The 21619-nt window shown below is 34.8% G+C and overlaps 1 protein-coding gene across 1 annotated transcript in view; it reads right to left on the bottom strand.

Moving 5' to 3' along the window:
• Positions 1-21619, bottom strand: part of LOC147077599 (sodium-coupled monocarboxylate transporter 2-like) — a 38414-nt gene that overhangs the window by 3115 nt on the left and 13680 nt on the right. The window contains exons 6-10 of the mRNA XM_085960581.1: positions 20971-21111; positions 17569-17677; positions 12133-12242; positions 10807-10981; positions 6036-6205 (exon numbers count right to left, since the gene is read on the bottom strand). Of these exons, the coding sequence (XP_085816707.1) occupies positions 6036-6205; positions 10807-10981; positions 12133-12242; positions 17569-17677; positions 20971-21111 (705 nt within the window). The remainder of the gene's footprint in view (positions 1-6035; positions 6206-10806; positions 10982-12132; positions 12243-17568; positions 17678-20970; positions 21112-21619) is intronic.

Here is a 21619-nt window from a genome sequence, read left to right as displayed (position 1 = left end):
CAGACATATCATTGCCTTTGGTGACATATTTGCAGATGTATTTGATGGACTTTACTGAATTGCAATACTCGTGTATCAGAGATGGCGTTGTATACCGATTTTTTTTTGTGATTTCCTTACTTTTACAATACGCGAGGAAGCTTCTCGAGGGTGAGACGAACAAAAAAAGATCATCGAAATCAGTCAATCAGTTCTCGGGATACCATCAAAAAAGCCGTTCCATACGAAATGTATAAGAAAATTAATGTTCTTCATAATTTATTTTTCCGTGAATTTTTTCGATGTTTTAATAGTTATTCTGCTATTCGGGGCGGAGACAAATCCAACAAATCAATGATCATAAAAATCGGTCCAGCCGTTCTTGAGTTATAAATGGTGTAACTAACCCGACTTTGTTTTATATAATATACTAGCTGAAGTACCCGGCTTCGTACAGGGTCGCTTCGTGGTTATATTTATCTTAGATATTTGAAAAATAATAAGAGGTAATTATTTTTTTAATATTAAAATATCTGTGTAATACAATATGGCAATATGAAAATAATTCTAATAGGAGTAAAGGTCAAACATAAGAACACTAAATTAAAATCGAATCCAAAATATGAAAACGTTATTAATGTTATTAATATGTAGTAAAAAAAAATCAAAATTGGATGGAAAAAACAAACAACAAACTTTGTATTTTATATAATAATAATTTAGAAACCTTTGCAGGTGTGCGCACAACAACTGACAAAAGTTTCATTGCAATCGGATGAATGGTATAGGAGCGCATACGAATAGTAGAAGAAGATGATTTTCTAAATCAGAAATCTTTGTGGGCATGCGCATGACAACTCACCAAAGTTTCATTGCAATCGGATTAATGGTATAGGAACGCATACGAATAGAAGAAGAAGAAGATGGTTGTACTAATTCAAAAACCTTCGCGGGCGTGCGCACAACAACTGGTCAAAATTTCATCACAATCGGATGAATGGCATAAGAACGCATACAAATAGAAGAAGAAAAAGATGATTGTACTAATTGAGAAACCTTTGCGGGCAAGGGCACAACACTTGATCAAAATGTCATTGCAATCGGATGAATGGTATAGGAACGCATAAGAATAGAAGTAGAAGATGATTTTCTAATTCAGAAATCTTTGTGGGCATGCGCACGACAACTCACCAAAGTTTCATTGCAATCGGATGAATGGTGTAGGTACGAATTCGAATAGAAGAAGAAGATGATGGTTTTACTAATTCAGAAACCTTTGCAGGCGTGCGCACGACAACTCACCAAAGTTACATTGCAATCGGATGAATGGTATAGGAACGCATAGGAATAGAAGAAGAAGAAGATGGTTGTACTAATTCAAAAACCTTCGCGGGCTTGCGCACAACAACTGGTCAAATTTTCATCGCAATTGGATGAATGGTATAAGAACGCATACGAATAGAAGAAGATAGAATGAAGAAGAAGAAGAAGATGATAGTTTTACTAATTCAGAAACCTTTGCAGGCGTGCGCACGACAACTCACCAAAGTTTCATTGCAATCGGATGAATGGTATAGGAACGCATACGAATGAAAGAAGAAGATGGTTGTACTAATTCAGAAACCTTCGCGGGCTTGCGCACAACAACTGGTCAAATTTTCATCGCAATTGGATGAATGGTATAAGAACGCATACGAATAGAAGAAAATAGAATGAAGAAGAGGAAGAAGATGATGATTTTTCTAATTCAGAAACCTTCATGGATGTGCATACAACCACTTACCAAATTTTCATTGCAATCGGATGAATGGTATAGGAACCAAGGAAGAAGAAGAAGATACTTGTACTAATTCAAAAACCATTGCGGGTGTTACCACAATAACTGACGAAGGTTTCATCGCAATCGGATGAATGGTATAGGGACCATACGAATAAAAGAAAATAGAATGAAGAAGAAGAAGAAGAAGAAGAAGATGGTTGTACTAATTCAGAAACCTTCGCGGGTGTTGGCACAATTATTGACGAAAATTTTATTGCAATCGGATGAATGGAATAGGAACGCATACGAATAGAATAATATAGAATAGAAGAAAAAGAACAAGAAGAAGATGGTTGTACTAATTCAAAAACCATTGCGGGTGTTACCACAACAACTGACGAAGGTTTTATTGCAATCGGATGAATGGTATAGGGACCATACGAATAAAAGAAGATAAAATGAAGAAGAAGATGGTTGTACTATTTTAGAAACCTTTGCGGGTGTTAACACAATAACTGACGAAGGTTTCATCGCAATCGGATGAACGGTATAGGAACCATACGAATAAAAGAAGATAGAATGAAGAAAAAGAAAAAAATGATGATTTTTCTAATTCAGAAACCTTCATGAATGTGCATACAACCACTTACCAAAATTTCATTGCAATCGGATGAATGGTATAGGAACCATACGAATAAAAGAAAATAGAATGAAGAAGAAGAAGAAGATGATGATTTTTCTAATTCAGAAACCTTCATGGGTGTGCATACAACCACTTTCCAAAATTTCATTGCAATCGGATGAATGGTATAGGAACGCATACGGGACAGACACACAGACAGACAGACATACAGACAGACAGACACTCATTTTTATATATTAGTATAGCCTATACTCTTCCCGCAAGTGCAAGCAATAATTTTACAAAGTTTTATCGCAATCGGATGAACGGTATGGCTGCGCATTAAATACGAACAAACAAACACACAAACACACAAATATTAATTTTTATATATTAGATATTATATAGATACAGTAAAATCGTCACTATTGCAGTCCCATCTCGTGGTGCAAAGGTAGTGCGTTCGGCTGATAACCGATAAATCGATGGTTCGAATCCGTTATTTTTTCGTGTGATAAAAAAAAGCGGCCACCCATCTAAGTACTATCCGCGCCTGATGTTGCTTAACTTCGGTGATCCGAATAGAGCGTTCGACCACTCGGCTGGTAATATTCTGCGTTACATTTAAATTTGTGCATAGAATTTTATTTTAATAGTCACGGCGAGCAGTAAAACATACACATGTTAATACAATAAACTCCCGATTATCCGTGTACGATACGGTGTATACAACGATATAATAGCTCTTAGGAAAATTCGAACTGATATTAGAAAATCATTAAAAGATTCCTACAAACCAACCAACCAGTTTTTCTTAATAATGAGTATTGAATATGTCAAAATAATTGTCTGCTTTAGAAATGTATAACAGGTATGTATTTTAAAAAGAAAAAACCATAGTTTGGATTATCCGTGTTTTTTGTTTATCCGTGCCGATCACCCCCATCATTAGCCCGGATAATCGAGATTTTACTGTTTAGATAATATGTATCACACACATACTAATTTTATGTGAGTCAAGCACTGATTGAGAACTTCTTCTTCTTATTGTGCCATCCCCTAGCGGAGGTCGGCCACCATCAAGGCGATCTTATATTTGTCGTCAGCTGCTACCCGGAACAGTTCAGTGGAGCTGCACTCGTACCAATCACGGAGGTTCTTAAGCCACGAAATGCGGCGCCGTCCTCTGCTACGCTTCCCATTGATCTTTCCTTGAATGACAAGTTGGGGAATGCTGTATTTTTGTCCTCTCATAATATGGCCGAGGTATTGTAGTTTCCTGGTTTTGATACTACGTAGAACTTCTCGGTCCTTCCCCATTCGATTTTCGAACATTTGTCACCCGGTCAGTCCAAGGAATTTTGAGGATGCGTCTATACAGCCACATCTCGAAAGCTTCAAGTCTCCGTGACATCTCTTGGTTTAGCGTCCATACTTCCATACCATAGAAAAGAATTGAGAGCACATAACAACGTACCATACGCAGTCTCAGACCTAGGTTAAGATCTCGATTGCTAAGGAGGCGTCTCATTTTGAGAAAGGCGCTCCTTGCGATCTCAATTCTAGTTTTTATTTCCTGAGACTGGTCCCATTTCTCATTGACCCATGTACCCAAATATTTATAATGGGTCACACGTTCGATTGGTTCGCTGTTAATGACAAAATTTGTGTTGGTGTCTGGTGTCTGGTGTCGCTGTTTTTGATACTAGTAATAGTTTTGTTTTCTTGAGGTTCATTTTTAAACCATAAGAATTACTGACCTCATTAACCTTTTCTACCAGTTGATATAAACTCTTTAAACTATCAGCAATCAGCACAGTATCATCGGCATATCGTATATTGTTAATATGTTTGCCATTAACCATAATACCCACCGATTCACCTTGTAAGGCTTCCTTGAAAATAGCTTCCGAGTACATGTTAAATAGCAAAGGTGACAATATACAACCCTGTCTTACACCGCGACGAATTTTTACCTCTCCACTGACTTCGTTTTCAATCTTTATATGGGCTGTTTGATTCCAATATAAGTTAGCTATCAGTTGAATGTCTCTCGCATCGATGCCTTTCTCCTATAAGAGTTCGAGAAGTTTAGGATGTCTAACAGTATCGAATGCTTTCTCGTAATCGATGAAACACATATAAACATTAACATTAACATTAACATCTAGGCATCTTTGCACTAGAACATTCAAGCTGAAGAGTGCTTTGCGAGTGCTCAAACCACTTCTGAAGCCAAATTGTGTGTCATCCATGTCTTCTTCGCATTTTCGAAAAATCCTATTATGGATGATTTTTAAGATGAAGAATGAGAACAATGACACAAAAACAAAATATTACTTTAGTGTAAAATACCCACATTACATCCGAAACTGAGGTCCCAATATCTAAAGGTTCTATTTAAAGTAGCCAAATGAAAGTAGAATCATTTCAGTACCAACTTTCAGTCTTGCCTTTATTACATAATTTTGAATAGGTATAACATATATCAAACACATTACAATATAATATGTTCCATTATTAATTTATAAAAGAGTGTATTGTATGGTCACTGTCATAACAAAGTATCCATTTAATTATGATCATCAGTGTTTATCCAGTCGCTGAATGAAGTCCTTTTATAGCTCATTCTGCTCATTTCGGTCAATTTATATTGAATACTTAATAATTAATTTTGATAATCTCTTTGGTTTTGAACCATTGTAATATTGATCAGTTACGCCCACCAATATTGGCAACATTGACTAATTATTGTTCTGATCAGTGGCGCACCCAGGGGGGGGGGGAGGGCAAGGGGCCCTGGCACCCCAAACATGAAAATTATCAGAATGATTTTAAACATTGAAATTGAAAGCCAATAAACCATACTTTTGGGCTTAGACAAGTAAAAACACGGCAAAAAAATGATTTATAATTCTCCAGCACCCTTTTTAGAAAAAAATCTTAGATTTTAATTTCTAACACAAAAATTTCGAAACACTAATGTCAGGTTTTTTTAGAAACCCAATCCCTAATGGAACTGTCAAAAAATTCTCGGTGTCCACCTGAATTCCGGAGTGGTGTAGGTCATGGTTGGGGAGGGCCGTCAGGGCTCTAGCTTGGGGGCCCGGGCTGTGAGGGGCCCGGTGTGTCGGGTTGACCAGATAAGTGAAATAAACACACATCATAAATTAGCTTTAATAGTAAAGAAGTCACCTGCGACGCTATTATACTTCATGGCCATAAACATTTTCAATTATATAATTGTGCAATACATTTTTTGATTATTATGTGTCGATACTCGACAGCTCCATTATTAAAGTAGATGTATTAAAAATCGCAAATAATTCACTGTATAAGTACCCTTAATTTTAACTAAAACACAATTTGAAAAACTTTAATGTAGTGTTTTACACTGCCTTTAATCTTAGCAGTAGTTAGGGGCCCCGCCAAATATCCTAGCCTGAGGGCCCGTTTCAGGATGTAGGGACCATGGTGTAGGTACACCGAGTGCAATAGACAAAAGGGCGATAAATGAGAAATTAGGCTGTGAAGAAAAAAAAGAGCATATGGGACTATTTTACATTCTCTTCCTTGGCCCCCCCAATATCAAATCCTGGGTGCGCCACTGGTTCTGATTACTTAAAAATAATATTCTGATTACAATAATTACTTTGATTTGTACTGCCAATTTACCTTTTATCATCAGCTGTTATTATGCTGCCAATCATTATCCAAATTAACACGACAGCTCCGACTACTCCTCCAACTATTGCACCTTTAGTATTGGCCCACGGCACCAATGTACCCATCATGAAAATTGACAATATGGGGGCACCCAATACGCTGCTCAGTTTGTAACTCATCTAAAATTAAAAGCTGAAATAATTGATAATTCTAACTAATGCACCACAGGTGTCCATATAGTCTGGATTGGATTGAACATGGGAATTAATGGCACCCAGGTAAGGTCATGTACTGTTTAAGGGTGGTAAATTTCAAGGAAAGAATCCAAATATGTATTACAATTTTTTATATGACTCATGGAGGTTTACAAATTCTAAAAACCGATAGATGTGTTTGTCAGTAGATGGGACACAATGGGATCGGGAAATATCTGACAACCATTCCTAGTAAAAATATAATCCATATTAATATCAACTCAGGGCTCATAATGGAACAGAACGCACCGGAGCGCCGTTCCGGCTCGTGAAATTTGTAAAATTATCGCTCCGTCTCGTGGAAAAAATATATTGACCGTCTGAGCTAGATAGGCCATATAATAGAAAATCTGACACACTTATTTTTATAAAATACTCATACGATTTGATGACTATGTAAATATCTTCTGAAAATTTGTTGAGCGCTCCGGTTTCGTAAACTTTTCCATTTCGAGCGCTGCAATAAACTGTACTTAATGCTTGTGTATTGATGTAGTGTTGACGCAGAATGCTTTGATTCCCCTGAACAGAGCACGGCTGTCAATATCTAAAGCCTCTATATCAGGGGCGGGCAAACTTTTTGGATGGAGGGCCAAATTCAAGAATTCAAAATGAGCGGCGGGCCGCAAGTAAAATACCATTTTTAGATAATATACACTATTATAATATTAATACTTTCGACCGAAGGTACTTGATGGAATTTGAATTTAAATTCTAATGGATTCAAGCTCTGTACTATTCCATTTAAGTCGTTTTTTGCGACCCGGGTTTCGCCTTTCGGCATCTTCAGGCGTCGTGTACACTCACCAAATGCAAACACACACTGACAACGAACACCCTTAACTCTACCTTATATAGTAAAACAATACAATAAAGTAGGTAAAAACTCCATTACCTACCTATTTAGTTAGAAATTACAACAAAAAATACAATAAACAAATTATGAATAGCTGAAGTGTCAGTAAAAAACCCAATTAGTAAAAACCCTATCTTATTAATAACAATACACTGGACAGCATATTATTATAATAAATCGTCAAACCTAATAATAGGTCAAAATTCTTTATAACAATAAAAAATACTACACTCAAGAGGTGTAAATCGTCAATTCTAAGAAAAATAATTAATCAAGTTAACTAATGAGATGTCTATAATAATACTACTTACAAGGTACCTACTTTTATAACATTATTTTTTAACAAAAACAAAATTATATATATAAACTCGCTTAATATAATATAATATATAACTCACCTAATATAATATATATATATATTATACAATTATGCATACCTAAATCCTCATCCCTAGACTCTCATACAAATATATATAATCTCATACAAACATATATAAATTGTGTGTCAATACAATTGACCATAATATAGTCTCATATGTAAAACATCATATTATAGGATATAACAAAGGGCTACTAGGAAAGCTGAGTTGATTGTTCAATATAGGTAAGCTCTGCAACTGTGCTCTATTTATTTCTAATATTTCTTGGTAGAATAATTTATAATCACCCGTATGACTGTGAAGTAGTTTTGCACCCTTTTCAATGTCAAACGTGTGTTTTTCATTTAATAAGTGGTTAGCAAACGTTGAAGTATCCTTCTCCAATCTTTGGGCTGCTAAATGTTCTGAAATTCTAATATTTAGGCTCCTCGTAGTTTTCCCAATGTAAAATTTAGGACAGTTGTTACAGTCTAATTTGTAAATACCGGATTTATTTATAATCTCTATGGAGTCTTTATTATTTATTAATAATCTACCAACTGTGTTATTACAATAAAATGCCGGTTTGACATTATTTTGACGAAAGGCGAAACCCGGGTCGCAAAAAACGATTTAAATGGAATAGTACAGAGCTTGAATCCATTAGAATTTATATACACTATTTATTATCACGAAAAATAAACATTACAAAAAAATTAATGAGAAGAATGAAAGTGTTGTACATTTTTTCAAATTCAGGTGTTAATTTTGTGGTTGGTATTTTCAAAACTGCTTGTAAATGGGCATCGGAGATATTTGATCGTAAAGAATTTTTATTGAGGTTCATGATCGAAAATGTTTGTTCACATATATAGGTTGATCCAAAAACAACGAACATTTTTCTTGCATAATCTTTAAGTTGTTCGAATTTGTCTGAATTAACGCTTTCGCTGCTGAATAGATAATGAGATTTTAATTGCCCCCTTTAAAATCCACGTTAATTACATCGATCGGCCGCCTGGTCATTACGCACCGTGTGCGTCTTCCGCGTCCAAAGTATTAAGGGCATTGTAAAATTTGGATATATCTTCACGACGATGCAATTCTCTTAAATCAGTGTCACTGCAGACCAATAATCTCAAGTTATAGCTCCGGCTGTAAATAAGCTGTAATACCGGATTTATTTTTAATCTCTATGGAGTCTTTATTATTTATTAATAATCTACCAACTGTGTTATTACAATAAAATGCCGGTTTGACATTATATGACGAAAGGCGAAACCCGGGTCGCAAAAAACGACTTAAATGGAATAGTACAGAGCTTGAATCCATTAGAATTTATATACACTATTTATTATCACGAAAAATAAACATTACAAAAAAATTAATGAGAAGAATGAAAGTGTTGTACATTTTTTCAAATTCAGGTGTTAATTTTGTGGTTGGTATTTTCAAAACTGCTTGTAAATGGGCATCGGAGATATTTGATCGTAAAGAATTTTTATTGAGGTTCATGATCGAAAATGTTTGTTCACATATATAGGTTGATCCAAAAACAACGAACATTTTTCTTGCATAATCTTTAAGTTGTTCGCATTTGTCTGAATTAAGGGCATTGTAAAATTTGGATATATCTTCACGACGATGCAATTCTCTTAAATCAGTGTCACTGCAGACCAATAATCTCAAGTTATAGCTCCGGCTGTAAATAAGCTGTAATACCGGATTTATTTTTAATCTCTATGGAGTCTTTATTATTTATTAATAATCTACCAACTGTGTTATTACAATAAAATGCCGGTTTGACATTATATGACGAAAGGCGAAACCCGGGTCGCAAAAAACGACTTAAATGGAATAGTACAGAGCTTGAATCCATTAGAATTTATATACACTATTTATTATCACGAAAAATAAACATTACAAAAAAATTAATGAGAAGAATGAAAGTGTTGTACCTACATTTTTTCAAATTCAGGTGCTAATTTTGTGGTTGATATTTTCAAAACTGCTTGTAAATGGGCATCGGAGATATTTGATCGTAAAGAATTTTTATTGAGGTTCATGATCGAAAATGTTTGTTCACATATATAGGTTGATCCAAAAACAACGAACATTTTTCTTGCATAATCTTTAAGTTGTTCGAATTTGTCTGAATTAAGGGCATTGTAAAATTTGGATATATCTTCACGACGATGCAATTCTCTTAAATCAGTGTCACTGTAGCTCTGTCAGTACACTATCAATATCTATTGAAAATGGATCGCGTACTGTTGCTAAACTTGTCTCAATTTTTCGGAAGTCACCAAATCTTTGTAAAAAATCGTCATTCAGAGCTTTAATAATTTTACCATATTCTTCAAATTTATATTCTGGTATATTCAGCAACTTCAAAGTTGAAAAGTGGTCCACGTTCTTATTCGATATTTGTCGAAGGAACAACTTGAGTTTTAATTGAAATCCATTCAAACTCTTCACCCTATCGTGGGTATATATTTTTTTTCCTTGCAACGCAGAGTTAAAAGTATTTAAATGTGTCACGATGTTCAACATAGAAAATAGTGGTTACATAGTGTGAGACGAGACGCAAGGAAGACGTACTGAGATAATACATTAACGAAACAAGAAATTCTTCAAATTTTAATCTATTGTCATTATTTTTTAAAAAAATATAAAAAAAGTTATTCGTAATCAGGAGTACAATTAATGATGGCGGGCCGCAAAAAAAAAGCCGGCGGGCCGCAGTTTGCCCTCCCCTGCTCTATATAAATGGGTATATTTGTTATTTAGAATAGGAACGCACCCAAACTTAAACAATTATTATTTCATAATAATTCCCACAAATCTTCTTCTTTTGGTGTCGTCTTCCATCAAAGGTTGGCGACCAACCTGCAGTACACCTCCCCTATTCTCTCCTGGTTGCTCAGTCGTATCAGATCACTTATGGACCTTGCATAGCATAGAGAATCTTCTTCTTCGAGTTAATGAAGTAAGGAATAAATGGTACTTCTTATTGTGGAAAATATGGCCAAAGTATGCAACTTTCTCACGCTGATAATAATTTCAATTGTTATTTGTATCTAATTATGGTAAGTTGCATTTTTGAAACATAATAAATAAGCCCACATAGTTATATATAAGTTTCACTATGCTAAGATGCATTCTGCGATTTTCCAGACATGTCACTTCTGACATTGAGGAATTTGGCGGTTTTAGGTATCCTTCATTATTTTTTGTAAAGAAAGTCTGTTTTTTTGAATTCTTATCGAATGAATGTGGTAATTTACCGTACTTATTAAAATGATACTTACAGCCAGAACTGTACCCATTTTCTCAATTATAGGAATAGTGATAACAGTGAAAATTCCAATTGTAACGACTATCGACTTCATTATCAAATTGGCTTTGTGTTCACTGGTTCCAGGTTTTTTTATGTAATCCTCGTATATTAATCCCGATATACTATTCAGGGCGGCTGAAAGAGAACTAAAATGCATGCTAATGAGATATGTGAGAATTTAATAAGTTATTTTATTTACATAATATAGTGAACATTACAAAGTACAAATTCAAGACGTTAGTATGATATTTAAAAACAAAGAGATAGATATTAGAAAAACAGTACCTACAAAGAGTAAACACAAAACTTATAAAGTAGATACATGGAAGTATGTACACCAAATGAGCTAGGTAAACCCTATTTAAAAAAAAAATATAAAACAACACCCACCTATCTCAACTCACGTAAGTGAAATATATCAACATCTGAAGAAATTTAGTTGATATAGTTAACAGAGTTATCGCCCTCCCAATTGGCATCACGAATGGGAGGTTAGTTCTTTAGCATGGGAGAACAAACAACTGATACTCCCGATTTCTAAGATAGTTATCAGTGACATAGAGGTCAACACTATCAATAATGCCATTATATATTGTGAAAGCCCGGTCGCAAATAGAAACTAGTTTGAATAATCTTTGATTTCTTTCTGCAGGGATCCATGTGGAAAATACAATATGTAGTAAGAGTTTTGTAAAAAACAGCCATCTCTCATTAAGCATCTCTTGGATCCTCGGTGATTACTTCAATCACCGAAGATCGAAGAGATGCTCAATCTCAAAGATTCCGTCGTAGTGGCCAACCATGCAAGATGTGGTTAAGGACCAAAGGAAGTGGCGCATCCTTGTGTGCCCCAACACTGGGGCGTGACAGGGTGAAGTAAGTACTGTCTGATAAGATTTCGTCGATAACCGGAAGTCTCTGTAGTCGCATATAGAATACTTCTCAATGACATACCTGTCATGGCGGCAACGGGTGTTTAAATAATGTATCGACTCTTTTTTTAGGTATGACTCCTTTTCTTCTTCGCAATAAACAAAAAGTTCACTAATAATATCATTAATATTTTTCTTGATCGTTTTAGATATATTTTTATTATAAAAAGCATCAAATTACGTAAATTTATAAATTTGTACACCGCGGAAGCGTAAAATGAAATTATAAATTTAGAGGCATTCCTCATTTGAAAACGGAAGTGCGATTAACTAAACAGGAGGGGCTTATTAGTTTGCAGTTTTAACATGTGGACAAGAAGTTCTTGTTCGACAGTAAGTACATATCCTATAAAAAAAATGCAAACCTTAATGCCGCACTGAATACACTGGTCACAAAAAATCCTGGTAGCGTTGGGATATATCCCAATCTGTCCAATACAAAGTAGGGGAATATTTGATCAGGCCGGGAAACCAGCTAAAAATAAATAGTATACATTATATTATCAGGTTAACCTACATAATGACATAAAAAAATTCAACAAATTACGAAGACTGCAGTGGATGTACGTGCAAAATCAGTTCTTTCATGAAACACTCTTAAATGAAGACATCCCTTAAAAAGGGGTCTATATAGCATTAATCAACATATTGGAAAAAAAATATTTCATTATAGCAACACATTTGACACAATTAATACCGCCAAGCAGAGATGCCAACCGTACTATAATTATAGTACAATACTATAATTTTGATTTCGCGAAAAATGTAAAATACTATAATTTTACGCCAAATATACCAAAATACTATAATTTTAAAGGATTCAAGACGAAAAATGTTCCTGTACTATATATTTTTCAGAAATACTATAATTTTTACGCCTTTGTACTATAATCAGCATAGAAAAATATGGCAACACTGCCGCCAAGTTAAGTGAACCTGGTCTATATGCGTTTCAGTGTTGCCATGTCTACTGATATTGTTTGATATTTTATGAAATCTACTGATATTTCTTCATTCCACAAAATTCCCACCATCCGGGAAAAAAACGAGTCATCTTTGAAAATTTGGGTAGTAATGTCACCGGCAGCTCTTAAAACGATGAATAAGCAGCGTAAACGTAAGACACATAAATTGCACAGTGGAAAGAAAATATTAGAAAAGTCAAAGAAATAATGGTAAAGAGTATTTAAATAAAGCTGGGGTACTAAAATCTGCAAAATACCGTTCAGAAACAGTAAGTAGAAAAGGGGTCTATATGCTTGCTGCAATATGACATGTGTCAAGCATTGACATATTTTAGTATATGCAGTAAAAAAGGTTGTGTAAAGAAAGGATGTCAAGAAATTACTGATCAAGAAAAAAATATATTACTTATTTGAAAAATATTACACAACAAATTTTAACAAACGATCTACTTTTCCGGCACAATGCCTTAGCCGGCTCGCATATCAGAACTCGTCTCCCCTAAAAACGTGTCGAAAACGTCAGTGTGACGTCATCGTTATTTAACGAAACAACAAATCACATGTTGCCAAATGGAGCTTCGCATATTGATCGAATGTAACTGTTAAGTCTGAAAAAAACATCTGGCTGTTGTAATCGACATTTTCGGAGTCGGAGGGTCGAAATCACAAGGAATAGGTCATTCCTATACCGGCTCGCCGACACCGCATGAAATATCAATACGTTTTGAAGGCTACGCGCGACTGATGATAGATGCTAGATAGATGTGCGAGATTGTGTCATGCAACACTGGCCGTCCGTTCTCGGAAGTTTTGATTTATGGCGGTCAGGCACACGAGGCGAGCTGTGATGTGAGAGCCGGCTTAAAGTTTGTGCTCTCCTCTTAGACAAGCAACTGAAAAAACCATGAGACATCTCGCAGAACATGCACGTGTCACAATCCATACCATCAAAATACAGAGTATTTTACCAAAATCTTGTAGCCATCGAATGAAATTATTGTTCAATGACTATACCCTTATTTCATATAGACCCTTTTACGATTGTAATAAATTTCTCGCATATAGACCCTCTTTCTACCGAAATGACATTATTTTAAGAATTTCATGTATTAAAATGTTACTTTTTTCAATAAAACTGTTTTGTATACAATTCAGTGTAGTTTCAGTTGTCTAAATAATATTTCCATTACCTAGAATTCAATCAAATCTAATGTCAAATTTAATTTTTTCATATAGACCCCTTTTCGAGGGATACCTTCAAATGGTAATGAAATTTTTAGATTTCTCTTATATGGGCCTGTTGTGCATGTGTTACATAAATTTTACATGATTTTTCAACTAAATAATTATGCCGAAGTGTTGTATTATTATACTTATCTACTCATCGTGACGGATTGTCTATTTATACGCCGTGTAAATTGTCAAATAAATGTCATAGCAGTAGTGTGAAGTTCTCTGCAAATGAACTTGCATTACAAAGTCACCTTTAGCTTGACTTAGTGGTCCTTTTTTTGCTTCGATTTCATACATTTAGGTTCCATCAGTATAGAAGAAGGTATTTTCAACATCTTTGGTTATGAACCATTCTTTTATGGTGTTATTTGTTAATTCTTAGTGGAAAGACATTATAATAATTAAAATAAAACACAATATGAGGCTGTTAGTTTCAAAGCCGGCAATCTCCATATTCCGCCATTTTGAGATAGGTACCTACCGAAAAAAACTTTTAAGTCACACTTTTATACCTCACTATATACAGTCACTCTTGTTATACGGTTTTTTGCTATAATGGCTTTTGTTGATAAATAAACAATAATTGAAGATGGAAATATTAGCAAGTCATGAACATCTGCATCATAATATTTTACAAATAACACATAACAAGAACTGCTTGACTGACAGTTAACCTTGAAGAATTTGTCAAAAGCGCTGATTCGTTATAATAATAAGCCTAGTACCCACGCACGTTCTTGCTCGACGGTTTTGCTCGATCGAGAATGTTGACTTGGAAGCATGCTCGTCGTTGCGTCCACACAGTCGAGCAACTTGATACAAGACGCTATCAGGCCACCGTTGACCGCCACGACTTCGACCACGAGTGAGAGCGAGGCCACACTAGCCTTGCCGGTGCGTCCTCACTCAAATTACATCGCGCAAGAAAAACAGACCTTCAATCTTTTTCGGATAGCGCAATTTGTTCGATGTCGAACAAAAACTATAGAGCCAGATGGTACACACGTTGAAATATGTTGGAATCAGCGTAAAACCATCGAGCAAGAACGTGCACGTGTAGGTACCTACTTACTAATATAGATGTTCATTTTACAGCCAGTCCAGTGACACGGCCACAAAATGCACGCCTTCAGCCGGCATTTTTTGCGATAAATTTGTGACGTCACAACTTTTCAGTCCGATCGTAAATGTCGATTTTTGTATGAAATTACGTGGCCTACCTCTGAACAAAGCTATAATGATTATGTAGTGACTCCCATAGTACAGTCTGAGTGACTTATAGCCACTCAGAGTGAAAAGAAAGAGAGTAAGATAAAATGTAAGTAACTAAAATGTCTAGAATTAAGGTTAAAAATAACTAATAAAATGTAAACGACTTATGTGATATCATTTGCTAAATATTGTAAACAAATGCCCATTCATAATAATCCAATTTTGAATTATATAAAATCAAATTTTATTTACGTGAAAGGATTTGAAATCTTATCGCGATGTATTTCTCGTTGACTATTATAAAATATCTTAAATAAATAAATTATGATATCAGATAACGTCGTAATTAAAATCTAATGATTGTACATTGTAAGTATTGATTGCAAATAATAAATTAATGTTATCAATTATAATAAGGTACGTACGAGTTTAAGTACTTAATTTTGTAAAAGGTAGATAAAGGAATTTCGAAAATAGAAATTCTAACAATGTTAGTCCGAGGGCACAATTATTTTGCTAATTTACAAATAAAAATTATTTCTTAGATCTGTCAATTAAGCCTGGCAGATCATTTTTAAATTGTAAAAACTTACCCTAAACAGGTAAATTTCAAACCTTATAAATCAATACTTGTCGTAGGAATCTTACTTGGATCTAAAGTTATATCTCTAGTTTAAAGTACCTCATAAATGTAATTAAATAAATTTTGATCGTACCTACCTCTCAGCTGACTAGAATCGGCGCGGAAGTACCGAGTATAAAAGAAACGACTGGATTAAATGTTGCTTCATTCTGTTTACACTAATATATCCGAACGGTTGATTTTGTCATTCGTATTAGCAATACGCATCGTTTTGAACGGATAAATTTTCATTTTCCATAATCGCGATCCTGATAAATGAATCAGGAGATATTTAACCAATCTGTATTAAAAGTACCAGAGGGACTTTTGCGATTGTTACGAAACTTGTTCTACCTATAGACATCTATAGGCCGCTTATTTTTATCTAATCAAATATTCATACTTTTCCGGAAAAGTCGGGAAATGAACAGCTTTTCTGTGATTGGTCCAAGAGTCTGGCTCTTGGTCTCATGGAGGAGGTATAAAAACTGCCCCATTGGTCCATGTTTCGCGTGTGAACACGCCCCGAAAAGTCATGTAAGACCTTTTCCGACCCTTTTGTGCATTTTAAGTTAACAAAATCCATATTTCAATGTCAAGTATTTAAACCCTTACGCGTAGACATAATTTTTTAATCAAAACTATGGACGGTTCTTTAGTTATTCAAAGAAAACATAAATTTAGAGTGGGGGAAATTTGCATCTGTGACGTCAAATTTCGGGAAAATCCCTCCTAAAGGGTATAGAGGAACGCGTTTTATATAATTAGTTTTCTTTTATATAATAATTAAGTTAAATAAGTTTATAAAATAATTAAGTAATTATTTAAAGGTAAAATAAAATATTGAATTGTTAATAAACATTAACTATAATAAATTTATTCATCAAAGATAATTTAATAAATAATTAAAACTGTGTTATCGAGAAGTTTTATTTCTAAAAATAATCCCGCGATGTTTTCTACGGAAAACAATCTGACATAAGAAGCAAGTGACAGATGGTCAGCAGTTTTTGACATTTTGCGTATACAGTTACGAAATAAATTTAAATTGGAGGTTAACGAAATAATTAACGATCCAGACGTCAACCTATTACTGGGTGGCGATTCTTTTGAACAATTAAATTAAATAATATTGTTGCAGTGTGTTTAATAGTGTCGAACAGAACTTTAGGTGACTACCTCCTCCCACTTAAGGCTGAGCTAGCTTAAGCGAAGGTTCTCAATCCGGCCTAAGGGCAGGACCGGTTGAGGGGATATTGCCTTTGTGGACATACCGGGACTGGGGTAACGTCACCAGGAATGTATTTTGGCCGTAAAGTGAGGTATTTATGTAGGTACGTGTCCGAAAATTTGTACAAATGCAGTTCGCCGTATCACACTTCACTGCGAAATGTTTTATTGGAAATATATGGTCGTCTCCAACCTCTTTGGGTCGTATAGTACTGAGATAAAATCATGTCTAAATAAAACACGGTTCTTGTCGGTTTACAGAAAGCCAGAAGCAATTTTTTAAAAAAAATAGCCGATATACTGGATTATTTAATAGGTTAGGTTGTTATTCTCGAATTCACGAATTTTGCCAACATCGGCTATGAAAATTGAATTAATGTTCATATTGAATCTAATAAAATCGGAGATCGTATAGTCACTCTTTCCGATAGAAAGCTCACGGCAAACTGGTGAATGGTGAAATGTTTTACGTACAATTTACATGTAACCATTTATGTATTTACAATTAGGTAAGAAAATAAATAATTTAATAAAGTCACCTTTTTTTCAACGGGATCATCATCTTTGTAGACCGAAAAGAGTAATACACCACTATATATGCTCAATGTAATAAAGAAAACAATTCCAGCATAACAGATGAACAATGCCCTGAAATTAAAATACTGCAATATTATTACTATAAAATAATTCACATGGTATCTTCATATTCGTTCACTCCCACAGATTTTAAGTAATGTAAGTAGCATGGACATTGAAGTTAATGGCTTCACCAAACCACATCCTGTCTTAATCGGGTGTATCATGAAACCCTACATTTGGTATAAAGTATCATTTTTTCATGACTGGGAATGTCTCAGAAACAGTTACCCAAGACTGAGGTCACTACGCACTGAAATGTGCTATAACTAAATTTACATGAATTTTAATTAAGAGTATGGGAGAGAGAAGCATGTAGAGGCAAAATTAAAAATTGTAAAAAGTAACAAAAGCTAATACAAAACTGCTGAACAATATAAATGTGTTGCCAGTATGACACTGCAAATGTTCCATATGCAATAAAATTTTACGGCGACCAGGCCGGATAGTATGATGGGCCCAACAGCGGTTGAATTGACTTGAGCAGCTCTTTCTTTTCCGTACACATGTTAGGACATTCCTGGAGGATGTAGTTTGCATCCTGTTTTACTCCGCCACATGGACATGTTGACCGGATATCCAAGAGACCAAGCTCGTAGAGCCTACCAGTGAAGCCACCATGTGCAGTTGTTGAGAATTGAGTAGTGTAATGATTCCAAGTGAATGCGGTTATCTCCATACGCCATTTGATATTTCGAAAAAGCATATATGAGGCATTCTTTTTTTCTGCCAGGTCTTTAACGCCGCATTTAGCATCATTAAATGAATAGTCTGTTTCCTCATGAATAGTTGTTCACTGTTTTGATGGGGAGGCATATAAGATGAAAGTCATCGACGTCCATTTCCTCGCCATTGATTAACATCAAAGATGTGTCACATACCTGTATATGCAGATCGAGAGGGTGGACCCAGCCGAGATAGGGAGAACATGCCTGCAAAGTATGCCTCTTGATGTTTTGGGCAACACGTCATTTATTATGCTACCCCTATTTAATCGTTTTCAGTATTTCCCAGCCACTAATATCTATCCATATATTGGTATTGACACTGACAATTTTTGTACACTTTTTTTTCACAATTTTTGTTTGTTTAAGATATAATTTCATAATACTCACTTAATCCATTGGAGACAATCAGAGCTAATTTAATGCTACTCTTGACCAAGTGATTTTGGACAATCGGTATCAATGTCCGATTGCCGAATGTTTTATATTTTATTTTTAGATATTTCTTATAATCCTTCAAATTTACCTACATATTTAAAAATATGAGTTTAAATTGGAGTGTTTAATATCTACACAAGTTTTGAAAAAAATATTTAAATTAATCATATATGTAATATAAAAGTTGTAGCAGTTTTAGTAAATATTAAATTTACTACAAAATTTAATCTAGTCCAGTCAATCTGTATTTTTTGGTTGCAAAAGGTGGGGTAGAACATTTTTTCCCCCATACTTGTATATACTGATAATGAGTACGAAAAAAACGATTTTGCCAAATTGGATGACTTCGGCACAACCTTTGGCGGGCAAAAAACCGCAAATTTTTGGGATTTTTTTTGGTTTTTCGCTTATATCTCAAAAATGGTCGGTCTCTGCAAAAATATAGTAATATACAATTTTAAAGCTTATTAAATTTGCTAAGATTTAAAGAAAAAACATTTTTTTATATCTCTGACCGTTTATGAGATATTTGCTGTTGAAAACAGTATATATGTATTCGAAAACACGCGTTTTAGTAAAAATCAAACTTTAATGAGAAGAAATACCATTTTAAACTTAAGATCTTACAAATAAACAGTTTGGGGTTACAAACTAGACCTTATGGTCAATAGGCCCAACGTTCCAGATGGTGCGTGGGGGTGAGGGGAGGGTAGTGGGAGTGGTAGAAAGGGTCACATTCCAATACCCCCCACCAGTACCGCTGGTGACACGATACGAATCAGTACCACTTTTGTTTTAGTTTAGTCTCCATCGCTTTGTCTTTGAAATAAAAAAAATATATTTTATTTTTCCCATTGTATTTAGATAGGTATTGATCGATTAAAATATGTTTAAAGCTTTAATTTGATAATGAAGTATAATGAATTTCTATGCCTCTCCCCCTTAATATCTTACAAATAAAGTATGTTGATAGTTTTAGTAATGATAGCAAAACAAATTTTAATACCTACAGAATAATAATATTCACCAAACATCTTAATTTTTTAACCGTTTCTGCCGCTTTGGTGGAGGTGGAGTAGGCAAAGGTTGTACGTCTTCAAAGTCTTGCAATGCAGCTCCCACCAGCCTATATATTTCATCATGGATGGCATCTGGATTGTTGAATACTGTGACCACTTCCTTCAACTGAATATTCTTCTCCAAAATACCACACAATTTAATCTTTATATGGCCACATAGAGAGGATATTGTATAATATATAATGTTTGAGGCTTTCACGGTTGTTTTTTATCGTAGTATATTCTTGGGTTTATCTCTTGATAATGGCCTCTGCAACGAGCCCGAAACGTCGAGTAAAGAAGGAAGAAGGAGACACGGTGAAAACCCAAGAATATACTACGATAGGATATTGTATCACACCCACTGAACGCGTGTGTGAAAAGGATGATACGTGCGTCATATTTCAACGATTTTGTCGAGAACAACACATCTGGTTTACTTCCCTTTCCAGGTTTTCGAAAGACTAAGTTGTCCAAGAATTGTCCTCTTGCCGACATGTAGCAAAAGTGGTACTGATTCGTGTCGTGGCACCAGCGGTACTGGTGGGGGTATTGGAATGTGACCCTTTCTACCACTCCCACTACCCTCACCCCACCCCCACGCACCATCTGGAACATTGGGCCCATTGACCATAAAGCCTAGATTGTAACTCAAACTGTTTATTTGTCTGTTTTCAACAGCAAATATCTCATAAACGGTCAGAGATAGAAAAAAACGTTTAATAAACTTTAAAATTGTATATAACAATATTTTGGCTACGACCGACCATTTTTGAGATATAAGTGTAAACCAAAAAAAATCTCAAAATTTTGTGGTTTTTTGCCCGCCAAAAGTTGTGCCGAAGTCATCCGAATTGGCAAAATCGTTTTTTTCGTACTCATTATCATTATATACAAGTAGGAAAATAAATCTTCTACCCCACCTTTTGCAACCATAACGTATTTTTCGGTCTAATTTGACTGGACTAATCTGGCTGTTGGTCAATTTTTTTCTTCTTTTCTGTCTGTATCCAATGGGTCAACTGCATCGCTTTGTTTTGGAACGGACTTGAGGGGTTAAGTTAAAATAATTAATAATGCTTACTTAACTGCATCTCGTTCCTTTGGGACAGATTTATATCTCTGTATACATCCTTGAGAAAATGCCAAATGACCCATCCAAGGAAATATTGTTCCTATAGTCATGATCCAAAAGCTTGTTCTTTGGAATGGGTTTGGATCCAAACTATGTAAAAGAAAAAGCAACAAAAATAACACTGAAGTTTCTTAAAAACCGATTAATTGAAAAGAAGAGAAAATTAATAGCAATGATGTTATTTGAATTTGAATTCTTAAGCGATTTATGCATCCCGAGTTTCACCTTTCGGAATCTTCAGGCACTATGCCCATTCACCGATGGCAAATGTACAACTGACATAGAATATAGTTATGTTAGCCCTAAAGCACACTGAATCAACAAACTTATAAAAATGGGGGGATATATTTATAGCATGTACATAACTGTTTATTTAATTTAGGGGATTTGATTGTTCGGTTATTAAGTTTACGTTTTTGAGATGTGGATAGAATTAATTAATAATTGATACACAGAACTGTTTTTAATGGATGTTTATTGGTTGATTTCTGTGACACACCTAAAATTACAATGTGATCTATGTTCTAAGTAAGTCTTTTCTGAGCAGTGCTGTATTATTGACTGCAAGCGTTATTTACGGTTTTTGCCAATAGATGTT

The sequence above is a fragment of the Rhyacophila brunnea genome, unplaced genomic scaffold, assembly GCF_057557595.1.
Source record: "Rhyacophila brunnea isolate RB1 unplaced genomic scaffold, BYU_Rbru_1.0 scaffold_12, whole genome shotgun sequence".
NCBI classification, from domain to species: Eukaryota; Metazoa; Arthropoda; class Insecta; order Trichoptera; family Rhyacophilidae; genus Rhyacophila; species Rhyacophila brunnea.
This window is presented reverse-complemented; position numbering and strand designations above follow the sequence as displayed.